This window comes from Dendrobates tinctorius, unplaced genomic scaffold (genome assembly GCF_039654945.1).
Source record: "Dendrobates tinctorius isolate UK_male_01 unplaced genomic scaffold, ASM3965494v1 ptg000028l, whole genome shotgun sequence".
NCBI classification, from domain to species: Eukaryota; Metazoa; Chordata; class Amphibia; order Anura; family Dendrobatidae; genus Dendrobates; species Dendrobates tinctorius.
In genome coordinates this window covers 17,919,556-17,937,367 of record NW_027361696.1, presented here as the reverse complement: position 1 = coordinate 17,937,367, position 17,812 = coordinate 17,919,556, and the positions used below count along the sequence as shown (strand labels likewise).

Below are 17,812 nucleotides of genomic sequence, written 5' to 3'. Positions count from 1 at the left end.
ACATTTGCAATGCACTGTATATCTTCAGGTTCTTTTTGAAGGTTTCCACGGTAGGCGAGAGTCTGATATGTTAGGGTAGAGTTCCAGAGTAGGGGTGATGTGCGGGAGAAATCTTGTATGCGATTGTGGGAAGAGGAGATGAGAGGGGGGGAAATATTTTTGAGTTGAAGTTGGCAGGAAGTGGAAAGGGCTTGGATTTGTGGTTTGAAGGAGAGATCAGTGTCAAGGATTACCCCGAGGCAGCAAACTTGTTGGGACTGGGGATTGTGGGCAGCCATTTACTTTATTGGATTGGTCCGTTAAGGGGGACTCGAGTGACATGAGGGAAAGATGATGAATTCTGTTTTGTCCATAATAAGTTTTAGAAATCTAGCGGAGAAGAAGGATGAAATTGCAGACAGACATTTTAGGATTCTGGTTAGTAGGTAGGTGATATCTGGTCCAGAGATGTAGATCTGTGTCATCGGCATAGAGGTGATACTGAAAACCGTGAGATTCTATGAGCTGTCCCATGCCATAGGTGTAAATGGAAAAGAGCAGGGGTCCTAGGACTGAACCTTGCGGGACTCCGACAGATAGGGGGCAAGGTGAGGAGATGGTGTGCGAGTGGGAGACGCTGAATGTCCGGTCTGTTAGGTATGATGAGATCCAAGATAGGGCCATGTCTGTGATGCCAAGAGATGAGAGGGTTTGTAATAATAGGGAATGGTCCACTGTGTCAAAGGCAGAGGACAGGTCCAGGAGGAGGAGGACAAAGTAGTGTCGCTTGGCCTTGGCGGTTAATAGGTGATTGGTGACCTTAGGGCAGTTTCAGTGGAGTGGTGCGGCCGGAAGCCAGATTGTAAGCGGTTGAAGAGGGAGCAAGAAGAGAGGTGGTCGGACAGTTCAAGATGAACGTGTTGTTCCAGTAGGTTTGAGGCATAGGGGAGGAGTGATATGGGGCGATGGCTGGATACAGAGGATGGGTCCAGAGAGGGCTTTTTTGAGGATAGGTGTGATTGAGGCATGTTTAAAGCTTGAGGGGAAAACACCAGTTGTTAGTGATAGGTTGAAAAGATGAGTTAATGTTGGGATGAAGACACTGGTGTGGTTTGGGATGAAGTGGGATGGGATCGAGTCAAGTGCAAAGGTGGTGAGATGTAATCTTGACATTAAAGTAGAGAGTCTATCTTTTTTAATGGTAGAGAAGTTGGTTTTGGTGGAGGAGGGCTGGGCAGTTACTCGAAAGGGCTCTGGAGGTTGTCGACCAAAACTGTCTCTGATGTTCTCAATCTTCTGCTGGTAGAATGAGGCAAAGTCTTCAGCTGAGTGGAGAGGGAGGAGGTGCTGGGGGACGGAAGATAGAATTGAAAGTGTGGAAAAGCTGTTTAGGGTCGTGAGACAGGGAGGATATATGAGAGTTGAGAAGTAGGTTTGTTTTGCTGCAGCGAGTGTGTCTTTGAAAGTAGTGCGGGACAGTTTGAATGCGATGAAATCCTCGTTGGAGTGGGATTTTTTCCATCTCCGCTCAGCAACCCTGGAAAGCCCATCTCAGTTCTTTGGTCAGGCTAGTGTGCCAGGGCCGTTTGTTGATTTTGCGAGCTTTGGTATGTGTGAGAGGTGCAACCGATTCAGAGCTGCAGCTATTGTGGTGTTATATAGAGTGGCAGCGGCATTCGCATTGTGTAGGGAACTTATGTCTGTAAGAGGAAGGAGGGATTCAGACAATGAGTGTAGATTGAGGTGTTTAAGATTTCTGCGAGGGTGTGCAAGTTTGTGGCGTGGGGATTGTGGACCTGGAGAGGAGAGGGAAGACCATGTAAGTAGGTTGTGGTCAGAAAGAGGAAGAGGTGAGTTAGAGAGGTTAGATGGGGAGCAGAGGGGTCGGTGAAAATTAGGTCCAATGTGTGGCCAGTGGCTGCATTAGACCATTGAGGCCGAAGGAGGAAGTGAGAGATAGTTTAGTGGCAGCTGAGAGGGAAGTGTCAATTGGGATGTTGAATTTATGGGGGATCTTGCAGTGCTCCACGGCACTGGGTTCATGACAGTCTGGTCCCTCCTGTGCAGGATCAGGCTCTGCTGAGCCACGCCGTACAGTGTCTGAACTCCTGCACACACGATGGAAAGGATTTGGACCCAGAAGTGTTCCAGAGACTGGTGATCACTGCCCGCTCCATTGCTATCATGCGCCCAAACAACCTCGTTCACTACACAGATTCCAAGTTGCTTTCAGCAGAGACCGGTGAGTTCATGGCTGATGTCTATAGGTCACTGACAAACTGTCTTACTTTGGAAAATGCATATAAAAAATCTAAAATTTTTTTTTTTTTTTTTTTTAGATATTGATGAAGGTAAAGATGTCTTGAAGACCGACGAAGGAGAAGACGGGTACGCCTTCATTACACAACTGGTCAACCAGTTCTGGAAACTACATGCATCCAAACCCAAGAATGCCTTCCTGGCCCCAGCGTGTCTGCCAGGTGTGTGGCTCACAGGTCTCCCTCCTTGTGACATTGGTCTCCAGCAAGTGTCCATATATCAAACCCGTTCTGTTTTTTGAAGGTCTTACCCACGTGGAAGCGACAGTCAATGCCCTAGTGGACATCATACACGGATACTGCACATGTGAACTAGACTGCATTAACCTGGCCTCTAAAATCTACATGCAGATGTTGCTGTGCCCGGTGAGAGCCCGCTCCAGGGGACTAATGGATGGGGGGGGGGGTTTGGGACTTATCTGTAGAAAAAAAAAAATTGCTGCCACATCCTTCACCCCCACCTCTCTTTTCGCCACTGCAGCCGCCCTCCTGTCTCTTTTTTGACGCTGCAAACCCCCCCCCCCCCCCCCCCCGTCTCTCTTCGCCGCTACTGCAACACACACACACACACACACACACACACACACACACACACACACAGTCTATCCTGTTAAAGGGAATCTGTCACCCTTATTTTTTGACTATCAGCTGCCGGCATTGACATCAGGGCCTTATCTACAGCATTCTGTAATGCTGTAGATTAGCCCCCGATGTAACCTGAAAGGTAAGAAAACCACGTTAGATTATACTCACCGGAGGGGGAGGTCCGGTCCGACTCCTCCCGTTTTCATACGATGCCGTCCTCCTCTTCCCTTCCTGTAGTGGCTCCAACGCAGGCGCAGTGCTCTGCCCTGTTGAGGGCAGAGCAGAATACTGCAGTGCGCAGGCGCCAGACCTCTCCCGACGTCTGCGCACTGCAGGACTCTGTTTTGCCCTCAACAGGGCAGAGCACTGCGCCGGAGCCACTACAGGAAGGGAAGAAGAGGACGGCATCGTATGAAGATGGGAGGCACCGGACCGACCCCTCCAGTGAGTATAATGTAACTTTTTTCTTATCTTTCAGGTTTCATCAGGGGGCTTATCTACAGCATTACAGAATGCTGTAGATAAGCCCCTGATGACAATGCCGGCAGCTGAGAGTCAAAAAAAAAAGGGTGACAGATTCCCTTTAAGCCCCAGCTGTGACACCTCATGGTGATAGTGCTGCAGCCAATCACTGAGTGCTGCAACTCATGCTATCCACATCAATAGGCGCTCCGATGTTGGTGATTGGCTGCAGTGCTGTCAACGTGACTTCACCACTGTGGAGAATGAAGCAAAGGCAGTGCTGAGCCCAGGAGGTTGAGAAAAGCTCTGTTTTTATTTTTTGGGGGATTGTTTTTTTTTCTTTTCTTTTTTTCCAAGCAAAAAGGGTCACATTCATGTTGCTGCGAGTGGAAGACTCTCATGTTCATATGGGAGCTACAAAAAATTGCAAATCAAGTCCAGTTCTGCGATTTTTTTTTTTTTTTTATTTTTTATTTTTTTTTTTTTTTTTATTTTTTATTTTTTTTTTTTTTTATTTTTTTTTTTTTTTTTCCCCCCCCCCCCCAGCTCCCATAGAAGTGAGTTCAGCGACCTCTCCACAGTTCTGTGTCGCACGTGGCTGCGTTCTCCAGACAGATACATTTTCTACAGATCTGACCTCCCCTATGTGCACCCTATAATCCAAAGTGCATCAGGTCCTCATTTTCTTGCTCTATTTCCAGGATCCATCTGTAAGCTTCTCCTGCAAACAGGCTTTAATTCGGGTTCTCCGTCCTCGGAATAAACGCCGCCATGTGACTCTTCCGTCCTCACCACGCAGCAACACACCCATGGGTAAGAGCGGCCTTTTTCTGACAGCTTGTGAGCTACATCAGGAGCCGTCGAGTCCTGAACCAGGTTTCCTTCTTGTGATATGTGACTCTATTGAACCCTCTCGGTGTCACAGCAGTGAGTTTTATCCCTGACATGGCGTCCGTGTTATTCCGGCTGAGATACCCACCTTCTCCTTTTTACCCCCAAAGACTGGAGCTTCTCGCTGGACACCCGTACATCATCATTTCAATTCCCTCTAGGTTGGAGAGCTTGGTTTCCTTCAGGTGTGGCTGTCATTAGGATGCCTCCGCCATACAAGGACCTCTTTAACCGTGAGCACTTGGGTTTCTATCACCCTTGGCTAGGAAGGGTCTCCTTTCATTGTGGTGGTTATAGTGGTGTCACATGCAGGCAACCATGTTGTTTAGTTGGGTGCGAGTGGATGAGGTTTTTTTGATCATCTGTATTTCTGGCCCAGGGGACAAGGACGACGACGATGATGACGAAGCAGAAGACAAGATGCAGACTTCAGTGATGGCAAATGGAGAACACATCCGACAGCAGAGCCAAGAGCAGAACGAGGTCGACCACGGAGACTTTGAGATGGTGGTGAGAATTGTGTGTACTAACTGAGCATCTCTTGTAACTTTACTTTTCACCACTTTACATAGTTTGATAGGAAAAACTAAACACCATTGCCTTTTAATTTATCAGTCCGAGTCCATGGTCCTGGAGAGCGCTGACAACGTCAACAATGGCAACCCATCACCTTTAGAGGCTCTCCTGGCTGGAGCTGAGGGATTCCCTCCAATGCTGGACATCCCACCTGATGCGGATGATGAGACCATGGTGGAGTTGGCCATCGCTCTGAGTCTGCAGCAAGATCAGCAGGGTAGATTAGGGATTACTGTCATACCGGGATAACTCCGGGTCTGCCGACCACATGCTGACTGTCCTCTCTGACACGCCAGGAAGCAGCAGCAGTGCACTGGGTCTGCAGAGTCTGGGATTATCTGGACAAGCACCGAGCTCCTCGTCGCTGGATGCTGGGACCTTGTCAGACACCACTGCATCAGGTAACGGTAGTGCATGCAAGCTCCACCAAAATGTAACGCTGCATGCAAAACCAAAACTGTGCTTCCAGGGAATCCAGCAGACACTTGATAATCGCACCGCTTTGCTCTAATAGAGTTGCCCTGTCGCTTGTTGTGGTGGGGGGTCGGTGTCTCGCTGGCTCGGTAGTTAGAGACTGTGTTTTTACCTGTAACAGCTCTCCTCATGCTTATAGCTCCAGCATCGGATGATGAAGGCAGCACGGCCGCAACCGATGGTTCCACACTGCGCACCTCCCCAGCAGACCACGGAGGGAGCGTGGGCTCAGAGAGTGGTGGCAGTGCCGTGGATTCGGTGGCTGGTGAGCATAGTGGTACGTCTGTCCCCATTTAGTATGAGGAGTTGGACTGACGAGGAGGTTATAGCGCGGCACGATACAAGGGTAATGCCGTTAAACCCCCCCATTCGGAAGCCGTGTGATGGAGGCAATGTTCGCCTGTATCCCTGGCATTTACCGGGGAGAGGAAGATTTAGGTACACTCAATCTTCCACAGTCGTTGTGGTGAAATCTGTGGTTTTTGTGTGTTTGTATTTTAGCCTGTTGTCGTTAGATCACGATCTTTCCAAAAATCATACGTGTCTCTTCTCTTCCAGTATCGGGTCGGAGCAGTGCATACGGGGATACGGCAGTCGAGGGTCACCCCACAGGACCGGGCAGTATAAGTTCTAGCACCGGAGCCATCAGCACTGCAACCGGACAGCACGAAGGTGAAGGTTCGGAGGGTGAAGGAGAGACTGAGGGTGACTCGCATACCAGCAACAGGTCTGTGCGGCTCTATAGTGCAATACCACGAATAGCCGACTATCTGTAATTGCGCCCTATGCTGAATGCGCATGCATGTGTTCCTCCATTAGACTCCACATGGTGCGTTTAATGCTTCTGGAGCGCCTCCTTCAGTCCATGCCAAGTCTCCGTAATGTTGGAGGAGTCCGGGCCATTCCCTACATGCAGGTACAAATCGCTGATCGTCTAGTGGCATCCTCTCTGGTGGCTCTCCTTGGTGTATCTTAACAATCGGCATGGCTTTTCTTCTCCAGGTGGTGCTGATGTTGACTGCTGACCTGGATGGAGAAGATGAGAAGGATAAAGGAGCCTTGGATAACCTCTTAGCCCAGCTCATTGCAGAACTGGGGTTAGATAAAAAGGTAACTGATGAATGCTCAGGTGGATGCATACGATGTGATTCTGGACTGGTATTTGTAATGTTCCTCTCTTCATCCTATCTAGGATGTCTCTAAGAAAAACGAGCGCACCCCCCTGAACGAGGTCCATCTGGTAGTCATGAGGCTGCTGAGCGTCTTCATGTCAAGGACAAAGTCTGGGTCCAAATCCTCCATCTGTGAGGTATGTGGGGTGTTGTATGTAGAGACGCGAGCCCTCATGACATCGCATCAGGCTTACTTATATAGAGGCGCCAGCAGGTGAGTGGAATGGTCGCCACTTGCATGAATCCTTCACTCCTTTTTTTTTTTTTTTTTTTTTTTTCTCTTCCTAGTCGTCCTCCCTGATTTCCAGTGCAACAGCGACTGCTCTTCTAAGCTCAGGGGCCGTGGATTACTGTCTCCATGTCCTGAAATCTCTCCTGGACTACTGGAAGAGCCAGCAGAGCGACGAGGAGCCGGTGGCTACCAGCCAGCTCCTGAAGCCTCATACCACTTCCTCTCCGCCTGATATGAGCCCCTTCTTCCTCCGCCAGTATGTGAAGGTAAGAAGCATGAAATTGACTTTACTTTCTGCCTGCAGACTTTTTTTGGAGGAATTTGATGCAACTCCGGCTTGTTCACTCAGGGTCACGCTGCAGACGTCTTCCAGGCCTACACTCAGCTGCTGACCGAAATGGTTCTCCGACTACCTTACCAGATTAAAAAAATTGCTGACACCAATTCTCGCATTCCTCCGCCTGTGTTTGATCATTCTTGGTTCTACTTCCTGTCTGAGGTTTGTATATCAAGGCGCAGTATCCCAATAAAATATTCAGTGCATTATCTGTCTCTTACATATGTCTGATTTACACTCATTTCTTTCCTTTTTGCTTAGTACCTGATGATTCAGCAGACGCCATTTGTGCGCCGTCAAGTGCGGAAACTTCTTCTGTTCATCTGTGGCTCAAAGGAAAAATACCGCCAGCTCCGCGACCTTCACACACTCGATTCCCACGTCCGGGGTATCAAGAAGTTGCTGGAGGAGCACGGGATTTTCTTGCGTGCCAGTGTAGTGACGGCGAGCTCCGGATCTGCACTGCAATATGACACGCTGATCAGTCTGGTAAGAAGCAAAAAGTCCCACATGTTCTTCTGGGTATGAAATGTAGAACTGACGCAGCAAGGTCTGATCGCTGACCTGTGTTTCAGATGGAGCACCTAAAAGCCTGTGCTGAAATTGCATCCCAGAGAACTGTGAACTGGCAGAAGTTCTGCATCAAGGATGACTGTAAGCTGCTGCTTGTGTTATTGCTTTATGGGCGACATGTGGCGGGCATTAATGCATCTAGTGAAAAATAGCAGTAAAATGAATGCATTCTCATGATGGCGTACCCATAGATGAAGCTCCCTGATCCTTAATCAGCTGCCATTCGTGTGTGCAATTTAAGGGTCCTGAGACCCCATATTCTTCACTGCACTAACCCAGTGAGGGGGAGATTTATTGGGGCATCTAAATGTCATTTATGGGAAAAGCCCTTCAATATAAAGGGGTTGTGCAGTTATGGGATATTAATGATCAGAGAGTTCCGACCACTGGAGCCACCACCGGTCAGCTATTATTTATCCTGGCAGAGGCCTATAGATCTTTCAACTCCAGTCCATGTATTTAGCAGTTCGGTGGGTCTGCCGGATGTTGGACCCCCATGATGTAATATTGATGACCTATCCCTTTTTCACGACCATATAACCCCTTTACTGAGCACTTGATGTGTTTCACCTTTATAAGCCTTTGTTGCCCTTTTATCCTCCCGTTCCCCAGCGGTCCTGTACTTCCTGCTCCAGGTCAGCTTCTTGGTGGATGAAGGCGTGTCTCCCGTCCTGCTGCAGCTCCTCTCCTGCGCTCTCTGCGGCAGCAAAGTCCTTTCCATGGCATCGGGTTCTTCCTCTGCACCATCGTCAAGCTCTGGCCAGTCAGGATCTCAGAGTAAGTCATCAACCAAGAAGAGCAAAAAGGAAGAGAAAGACAAGGACAAAGATGGTAAGAGTCCTGTAGCCGTAACGCTGAGGCCGCATCATCCGGTAATCGCTGCAGCAGTCGGTAATCTGTTGATCTGTTGCAGGTGAGGGGTCCAATAGTCAAGAAGAGCAGCTCTGTACCGCACTCGTCAACCAGCTGAATAAGTTTGCAGACAAGGAGACACTGATCCAGTTCCTGCGCTGCTTCCTGCTGGAGTCCAACGCGTCTTCTGTCCGCTGGCAGGCTCATTGCTTAGCGCTGCATATCTACAGGTGAGAATAGCGGCCAGACGTTGGTGAACCACTGCCCCGGCATCCTCTTTACACATTTATCCATGGTATGTAGTGGCTGACGATGCACATAGACCTGTGGGTTGGGCCCATCTGACATATTGTCATGCCGTAAATCCAAGGTCCTTGTGCAATTTACACTTTCTGAAGTCCCTGCCTGTTATTGTGATACCTGAAAGAGTGTCCATGGAATCGATTTAATTTCCATTTATGTAAATTACTGATTTCTTCTCAGGAACTCCAACAAGGCCCAGCAGGAGCTTCTCCTCGACCTCATGTGGTCCATTTGGCCAGAACTCCCGGCCTACGGACGCAAAGCTGCTCAGTTTGTTGATCTCCTCGGATACTTCTCCCTGAAGACTCCTCAGACAGAAAAGAAGGTGCACACACTCAGATCCTGGCTCGTTAACAATTTTGCCATTAACGGAGTGATTAAATACGTTGTTGCTTGTTCTTTAGTTCAAGGAATATTCCCAAAAGGCTGTTGAGATCCTGAGAACCCAAAATCACATCCTGACCAATCACCCAAACTCCAATATCTACAAGTAAGACCCGACAAGAGGTTGGATCCTCCGATCCTGCTGATAACCTACCTCGGCTGTATAAATTTACCTCTGTTTTTCTCCGATATTCCAGCACGCTTTCCGGTCTGGTGGAGTTTGATGGATATTATCTGGAGAGTGACCCATGTCTCGTCTGCAACAACCCTGAAGTCCCGTTGTGTGTACGTCTCGGGTTGAACGGTTTCTTGCCGTGGTGAAGTTTCTTTTGATTCATTGATTTTTCTCTTTTGTTTTTTGTTTTTTTGGACAGAACATCAAACTTTCCTCCATCAAAGTGGACACTCGTTACACCACTACCCAACAGGTGGTGAAACTTATCGGAAGCCACACCATCAGCAAAGTGACCGTGAAGATCGGAGACCTGAAACGCACCAAGATGGTCCGAACCATTAACCTGTACTACAACAATCGCACCGTGCAAGCCATTGTGGAGCTGAAGAACAAGTGAGTGCTGCTTACTGGAACGAAGTGATAACTACATTGGAAAGGATAATTGGGATATCAATTGAATGTAGTCCAGAATTATGTATCTTGGGTATTGTGGATGGAGAACTGTGGTTACAATATGATAGAGTAGTTCTCTGGGAGGTTATATTTATTGCTAGGAAAGCAATAGCCCCAAGGTGGATGGGGGGGGGAAGCCTCCTACTATTAATCAGTGGAAAAAAATTAGTGAACGATTTAATACCATGTCAATATATTATATAGAAATAGAAGATGCCCTCAGAAATTCCATAGGATATGGGAGAGATGGTGTGATTCTCCCTTAACGCATCTATCCCCCTAATGCCATGACTTCATCTATCTCACAATATGAACACTGATGTTATCCCTGTCAACATATGGAAGGTGTTGATGTCTTTAAACTGCAAGAGTGTACTTTTGTTATGACCCAAACTGGTACGTGATCTGAGGACCTGTTAATTCAATTGAGTGTGCAGTGCTTCATAATGGAAATTATCCTAACATGCTGTAGATATAGTATATCTTGACTTCAGCAAAGCATTTGACAAAGTATCTCACATAATCCTTGTGCAAAAAAAGGTAAATGCAATTTTGAGATGTATTAACAGGAGCATACAGTCTAGATCACGTGAAGTCATTATTGCCCTCTTCTCCTCTTTGGTCAGATCTCATCTGGAATACTGTGTCCAGTTTTGGGCACCACATTTTAAAAAAGATATCAACAAACTGGAGCAAGTTCAGAGAAGAGTGACCAGAATAGTGACCGGTCTGCAAACCATGTCCTATGAGGAACGGTTGCAGGATTTTGTAATGTTTAGCTTGCAAAAGAGAAGACTGAGAGGAGACTTAATATTTTAGAGTATAGCTTGAGATCAGTATTTAAAAGGGATATTGGCCTAAAATTATTCGGATGATCAGGTGTTTTACCTGGTTTAGGGAGGGGGACTATGGTTGCTTGTAACATTTCATCGCGTATTTTACCCGTTTCAAATATGTTTTGGAAAACCAATAATAGATGTGATAAAATTTGCTGGAAGAATTTGAAATATTCATTCGTTATACCATCCGGCCCTGGGGATTTGTTATTTTATTTAAAATATTAGCAAATAGAATTTCTGAAATAATCCCTTCCCTGGTGCACAGGGATCAGGTTGGATTTATTAAATCTAGGCAGATATTGGACGCCACCAGACGAATGATTAATCTCATTCATGTGGCAGGAGGAACAGGACGCCTTCTTTGCTCCTATCATTGGACGCGGAGAAGGCGTTCGATCGGGTGCATTGGGGATATTTGTTTGAGGTCCTAACCAGGTTCGGATTCGCGGGTAATATTGTTAAAGCAATCGCCCTGCTGTATTCTCATCCATCAGCGTCGGTTTCTATCTCCGGAATGATATCAGATAGGTTTTTCTCCTACGCCTCATTGGGGGACACAGACAGTGGGTGTTATGCGGTTTGCCGCTAGGAGGACACTAAGTAAACCAGAAAAAAAAGTTAACTCCTCCCCTGCAGTATACACCCTCTCGCTGGATGAGATTTCTCCAATTCTTGCTTAGTGTCTATAGGAGGCACTTGGGTTTCAGACCCCACCGTTTTTTTTTTATTTTTGAATTTTCTGTAAATTTTTATTTTTTTAATTTAACAGAGTGAAGGGGCGACGGTTCCTTTCTATGGCCCGCTCTCCCCCGAACCAACAACAGGCAAGCACGCGGAGTATACCTCCCCGTACACTTACCTGCGACAAATGGGGCTGATTCCTCTGACGATGGTTTCCTTACGGTCGGTACTCCATGGATACAAGGGCAAGCGCAACAGGACGAAGCACAGGAGTGCATGGAGAGGACTTGAGCAGCGCTTTTTGGAAGCCCTGAATCAGCCCCAGAGCTCTCAATAACCTAGAACCTCCTCCACCTCTGCTGCATCACCCGGAGGATGAGACACCTGCAGCTGGAAAACCCCGGACAGCGCGACCTGCCTGAGCACAGGAGTGGAGGTATGGGGTTGGATCCTTGTCCCCGGGAGAAGCACTGACAGCGGCGGTACACTGGCGCCCAGTCGCGGCCACCCCCCGCCCTGCACTTACCGCGGTGAGGCCAAAAATTTAGTCCCTGGCTTTTCTGGCCTACTAGGCCGCAATTTGAATGGTGCTGCCCGCGCTACTGGCGCCTCTCATTCCTTACGAGATGCACAATTCTAATCTTGGGGGCCATGTCTCCCAGGTCTCATACAGACCTAACCGCTCTTGGAAACCCAGGCCTAGGGCTTCTAGATCTAGGGGAGCCAGATCTCATAGATCTACCCAGTGACTTTTTGCGGTATCCGGCGGACACCGATAAAGTGGGCGGTAGCCCACTTTCCTTCAGCCACACCTGGATCGCGGTCGTCTACGACAAGTGGGTCAGGGAGCTGGTGTCCTCCGGACACAAGATAGAATTTTCTTCTCCCCCTCCAACTCGGTTTTTCCTTCTCCCCCCCCCCCCCCCCCCCATTGAAAAAGACAAGAGCCTTCCTTCGGGCTCTTCAGGCTCTGCAAGGGGACTGAGTCATCATTCCGGTCCCTCATCACGAAAGGTTCAGGGGTTTTTATTCAAACCTTTTTGTGGTTCCAAAGAAGGATGGGACGATGCAGCCCATACTGGATCTCAAACTGTTAAATCAGTTTGTCAAGGTACGGAGATTCCGAATGGAATCTCTCTGATCAGTTGTCGCTTCCATGGAATAAGGAGAGTTCCTAGCATCCATCGACATCAAGGACGCTTACTTACCTTCACATTCTGATCTGCCCGTCCCGAATCTGCCGTGCCCGAATTTTGCAATTCACGAGGAACACTTCCAGTTCATTGCCTTGCCCTTTGGACTCGCCACCGCCCCCGGGGTCTTTACCAAGGTCATGACGGCTGTCATGGCCATTCTTCACTCCAGTGAGTATCTGGACGACCTGCTCATCAAGGGTCCGTCCCTTCCAGCCTGCGAGAAATTCGTGAATATAACAGTAAATACACTTTTTCGCCTGGGGTGGAAGATAAACTTCGAAAAGTCTTTCCCAAAACCAGCTCAGCAGATTTCCTTTATAAGAATGATCTTCGACACTTCCCGTGGGTTGGTCATGCTCTCTCCAGAAAAGACCCAAGCTTTACAACAGGCAGCGCCGACTCTTTTCCCGACCGGTTTCTCAATCCATTCGTTTCAGCTTGAGAGTTCTCGGAAAGATGGTGGCAGCGATGGAAGCAGTTCCATTTGCACAGTTCCACCTCCGTCCCTTACAACATGCGTTGCTGTTAGCTTGGGACAAGAACCTGTTCTCCCTGGACTGTCGGATCCTTCTGTCCCTGCAGGTCAGGCAAGCCCTCAGGTGGTGGACACTGAGGTCCTCCCTGAATCAAGGGAGGTCTTTTCTCCCAGTAAGACGGTTGGTAGTAACCACAGATGCAAGTCTTCTGCGCTGGGGTGCGGTCTTTTTTCACCACACGGCACAGGGTCGTTGGTCAACCCGAGAGTCACCCAGATAAATTTTAGCACAGCCAATGTGAAGAGAGGTAACAGCAGAAGGTTCCCAAACCTTAAGAATAAATATCAAATACTGGGCACACTCATTGATTTTGATGTGAGAAAAATAAATTTTAATTTTATACATACAGTAGCCACTAGTAACAAACGTTTCGGTCAAGTAAGACCTTCATCAGTGTACTAGGGTGAATGCAGATTCATGTGAAATCTCACATAAGATATCGTGATAGAGGGGACACCTCTCTGACTAGTGGCAGTACACCATGTCATATGAAGCACAGCAGCGCGCAGCTGCTTAGTACTGTTTATCATAGTGGTCACTGACCACCAATTCCCCTATCATACTGCGTACTAAGATTACTCCTCTATCACTGCGATATCTTATGTGAGATTTCACATGAATTTGCATTCACCCTAGTACACTGATGAAGGTCTTACTTGACCAAAACATTTGTTACTAGTGGCTACTGTATGTATAAAATTAAAATTTTTCTCAAATCGAAATCAATGAGTGTGCCCAGTATTTGATATTCAACCCGAGAGTCACGTCTCCCTATCAACATTTTGGAGATACGAGCGATCAAATTAGCTCTACGGAGTTTCCACCATCTCCTCGCAGGTCACTCCATCAGGATCCAATCCGATGAAGCCACGACTGTAGCGTATATCAACCTCCAGGGAGGTACCCGGAGCAGGATGGCCATGCACGAAGTGAGTCACATCCTCCATTGGGCCGAGACCAACCATTCGCCCATCTCAGCAATCCACACCCGGGCGTAGAAAATTGGGCGGCAGATTTTCTCAGTCGCCAAGGCATTTCCTCGGGAGAGTGGTCTCTTCATCCGAAAGTCTTTCAGCAGATTTGTCATCGTTGGGGGACTCCAGATGTGGATCTCATGGCCTCAAGACTAAACAACAAGGTTCCTCGGTTCATTGCCCGATCGCCGCGATCCATGCGCCATCGGAGTGGATGCCCTAGTTCTGCCATGGCACAGATCCCGGCTCCCGTACATCTCTAGCCCCCCCCCCACCCCCCTCCTCTTCCCTTGCTTCTGAGGGTCATCAAGACGATCAGAGTGGAGGGAGTACCAGTGATCCTTGTCGCGCCAAATTAGCCGCGCCGAGCATGGTATGCAGAACTAATACAACTAGTCGCCGACGTCCCCTGGCGACTTCCAGATCGCATGGCGCTACTCTCGCAGGGCCCGACTTACCACCAGAACTCCGGGGCCCTGTCTTTGATGGCGTGGCCATTGAATCCTGGATTTTAGCACAGGCTGGGTTGTCTCATAATGTGATTGCCACCATGATTAGTGCTAGGAAGCCTGTGTCCATGCGCATCTATCACCGCACCTGGAAAACCTTCTTTTCATGGTGCAAGGATCATGGTCGATCACCTCTGGAGTTTTCCATTCCAGCCATATTGGAATTCCTTCAATCCGGATTAAAATCAGGCCTCGCATTTAGCTCGCTCAAGGGCCAAATTTCGGCCTTGTCAGTGCTTTTCCAATGCAAAATTGCCACCAAACTTCAGGTCAAGATGTTCATTCAGGGATTTTCCCATGTGGCGCCTCCTTATAGAAGACCATTGGAATCATGGGATCTTAACCTGGTTCTCTGGGCCTTACAGGAGGCTCCTTTCAAACCGCTGCAGGACGTGTCGCTGACCGTCCTCTCTTGGAACGTGGTCTTACTAGTGGCAATTACGTCAGTCAGACAAGTTTTGGAATTGGCAGCCCTGTCCTGCCATTCTCCTTTCCTGAATTTTCATCAGGACCAGGTGGTTCTTAGGACGTCCCCGTCCTTCCTGCCCAAGGTCGTCTCCTCTTTCCATCTCAACGAGGAAATTGTTTTGCCTTCCTTTTGTCCGGCGCCAGTCCATCGCATTGAGAAGGCCCTCCACACCCTGGATGTGGTTAGGGCGCTGAGACGGTACATCTCGCAGATGGCTCCCTTCCACAAGTCAGATGCCCTGTTCATGCTTCCAGAGGGGCATAGGAAGGGTCTAGCCGCATCAAAAGCCACGCTAGCCAGGTGGATTCGCTTAGCGATTCAGGAATCCTACCGTGTCAGGAACACGCCTGTCCCAGTAGGTATTAAGGCGCATTCAACCCACTCAGTGGGCGCCTCTTGGGCCATTCGGCACCAGGCTTTGGCAGGACAGGTCTGCAAGGCTGCGACTTGGTCCAGCCTGCATACCTTTACAAACATTGCCTAATTCTTTCTCAGGCCTCTGCGGATGCAGCTCTCGGCAGACGCATCCTGCAATCGGCAGTACCTCAGTCGTAACTCAGAGGTACATGGGGTATTAGCAGCTGTATGTTCCCCACCCAGGGACTGCTTTAGGACGTCCCACTGTCTGTGTCCCCCAATGAGGCGTAGGAGAAATAGGGATTTTTGTGTGCTCACCATAAAATCCTTTTCTCCGAGCCAATCATTGGGGGACACAGCACCCACCCTGTTTAGCCTAGTGGCGCACTGTAGCATTCTTAGGTTTTGACATGGTTATTGTTGACTATTTATGCTCCTACTGCTTTTTTCACCTTACTGGAGAAATCTCAGCCAGCGAAAGGGTGTATACTGCAGGGGAGGAGCTAACTTTTTTTCTGGTTTACTTGGTGTTCTCCTAGTGGCCAGCAGCATAACACCCGCTGTCTGTGTCCCCCAATGATTGGCTCTGAGAAAAGGATTTTACGGTGAGTACACAAAAATCCCTCTTTTACTCCAGACCTAATGAAGGATTGGTTACAGTCTCCTTCGGTGGACACTCCTGTATCGCGTCTTGCTTCTAAAACGCTCCTATCCGTCTCTGAGGGCTCCTCAGTCAGAAACCCCTCCGATCGTCAAATTGACTGTTATGGGTTCATTTTCTCTTTCACCTCTGATGTCTGATGAACTCCCTCTGCTTGGTGAAAAGAGGTAGTGAAATTGATCTGGATGGGGAAGAACCTGTCATCTGAACAGGTGGAGTGTGATTGGACATCCGGAATTTCTGAGTGTATATAAGGCAGCTGACGCCCTGCTGGGTTGCTGGTGATCCTTTCTGCTCTGAGCTCTGGCATCAAGTTTAGTTCCTGTCTACTAAAAGCTAAGTTTTTGCTCTGCTATTTTTCCATGAGATTTTGTCTGTTTACTTAGTGTTTGTGTTCAGCCTGCCCTGGTTGGGACGGGCTCAACTCCATTTTTGTCTCTGATCAGTTGTTCTCTTTGCTCTGTCTTCGGAATATACCTGAGTGCTGATGTGGTGATTTTGAAGTCTGGTGACTTCAGGGCCTTTTCTATCAGACGTGTTGGACATTATTTTTGACAGGGTTTTTTGCGTGATTGCAGCCAGCATCTTTTTCCCGTCTCCCATGACGGCACACATGAGAGAGGGGATCCGCCCAGTCAGGACAGGAACCCTACTGAAGATAAAAGGGCGGTACCTCTCCCTCGCTTCAGTTGGGTTTCCTGTCCTGACAGGGACCCGTGTACTAAAGACGTACCTGCCCCTCTCTCGTGCCGGCGTGGAAGAACAGGTAGGGTCCTGGGCGCCGTGCGTTGGGGGAGGGAAGCGCCGTCCGCTGGTCCCTCGGGGGCTCAGCGTCCGAGCGGGAGCAGGAGCAGCACGTCTTGGGGCTCTGCCGTGGCTGCCGCGCCGCCCTCTCCCCCTCTGCCGCATCCAGGAGCGTCAGGGAACGGCCACTTCCGGGTCGCGCTCCCCTGACGTCACACGCAGGGCACGCTGGTAGGGGGCGTGCCTGCGTGACGTTGGGAGGCGGCGCTGGCAATCCAAGATGGCGGCGCCCATAGCAAATAACGCCGGCCTGCGAAAGGAGATCATGGCGGCGGGGGGAGGGGCTGTGGGGTAACCGGAGGAGGCGGAGAGTGCAGTGGATCCCCCTTACAAAAGGGGGATGACCACAGAAGACGCACTCATGCCCAAGACTACATGATGGAAGTGGGGCAAGACGAGCAGCGTCGGCAGCAAGACCTCTCGCCAGATGCCAGGCTGAGCCGCCAACATACCAGAGCCTCCGAGATCGGTACCCCTGATTGACAGCGGTGGTGAGTGATCTACGTGAATGTCACCCTTATGGTAACGGGGTTCCATTTTCTCTGTTTGATCACTAGGGGTCGAGGAAGGCCAGCAGCAAAACCAAAAATGGAGAATGCGCCCTATGTAAACACCAGCTGGCAGATCAGTGGCAGAAAGACCTCTGCGCTGACTGTATAAATAAAACTATACAGGAGGAGACCCCTGATTTGGTGACTAGCCTTAAACAGTTAATTCAACAGGAGGTGAAAGGTTCCCTAAAGGCAGCCCTTAAAAAGAAAGATAAAAGAGATCGTAGAAGAAGCTCCGATTCAGAGGCCTCGCCAAGGCAGAAGGGGCGGGATAGATCCTTGTCCCCCTCCACCTCCTCTTCCTCTACTCAGTCCTCAGAATCCTCCTCGGACAGCGATATAGGCGGCATTCCATGTTTCCCAACAGAGGATGTGGAAAAACTGGTCTGAGCGATTAGGGCTACAATGGGCCTAAAAGAGGAAAAAGCTCCCAAATCATTAGAGGATGTAATGTTTGGAGGACTGGAGG

General features: G+C 49.0%; 1 protein-coding gene across 14 annotated transcripts in view; it reads left to right on the top strand.

The window, feature by feature from the left end:
* The window catches only part of UBR4 (ubiquitin protein ligase E3 component n-recognin 4), a 134,137-nt gene that overhangs the window by 52,737 nt on the left and 63,588 nt on the right, over positions 1-17,812 (top strand). For 4 of the 14 annotated variants that reach the window (XM_073570314.1, XM_073570307.1, XM_073570303.1 and 1 more), the window contains exons 51-73: positions 2,047-2,221; positions 2,319-2,459; positions 2,542-2,663; positions 4,046-4,157; positions 4,397-4,468; positions 4,615-4,754; positions 4,851-5,028; positions 5,108-5,212; positions 5,407-5,562; positions 5,844-6,012; positions 6,105-6,201; positions 6,288-6,395; positions 6,478-6,594; positions 6,746-6,955; positions 7,039-7,188; positions 7,288-7,515; positions 7,602-7,680; positions 8,212-8,430; positions 8,513-8,681; positions 8,935-9,079; positions 9,159-9,244; positions 9,336-9,423; positions 9,513-9,706. In XM_073570314.1, coding sequence (XP_073426415.1) covers positions 2,047-2,221; positions 2,319-2,459; positions 2,542-2,663; positions 4,046-4,157; positions 4,397-4,468; positions 4,615-4,754; positions 4,851-5,028; positions 5,108-5,212; positions 5,407-5,562; positions 5,844-6,012; positions 6,105-6,201; positions 6,288-6,395; positions 6,478-6,594; positions 6,746-6,955; positions 7,039-7,188; positions 7,288-7,515; positions 7,602-7,680; positions 8,212-8,430; positions 8,513-8,681; positions 8,935-9,079; positions 9,159-9,244; positions 9,336-9,423; positions 9,513-9,706 — 3,260 coding nt within the window. The remainder of the gene's footprint in view (positions 1-2,046; positions 2,222-2,318; positions 2,460-2,541; positions 2,664-4,045; positions 4,158-4,396; positions 4,469-4,614; positions 4,755-4,850; positions 5,029-5,107; positions 5,213-5,406; positions 5,563-5,843; positions 6,013-6,104; positions 6,202-6,287; positions 6,396-6,477; positions 6,595-6,745; positions 6,956-7,038; positions 7,189-7,287; positions 7,516-7,601; positions 7,681-8,211; positions 8,431-8,512; positions 8,682-8,934; positions 9,080-9,158; positions 9,245-9,335; positions 9,424-9,512; positions 9,707-17,812) is intronic. The other 10 variants (XM_073570316.1, XM_073570312.1, XM_073570311.1 and 7 more) reach the window with 8 other exon arrangements.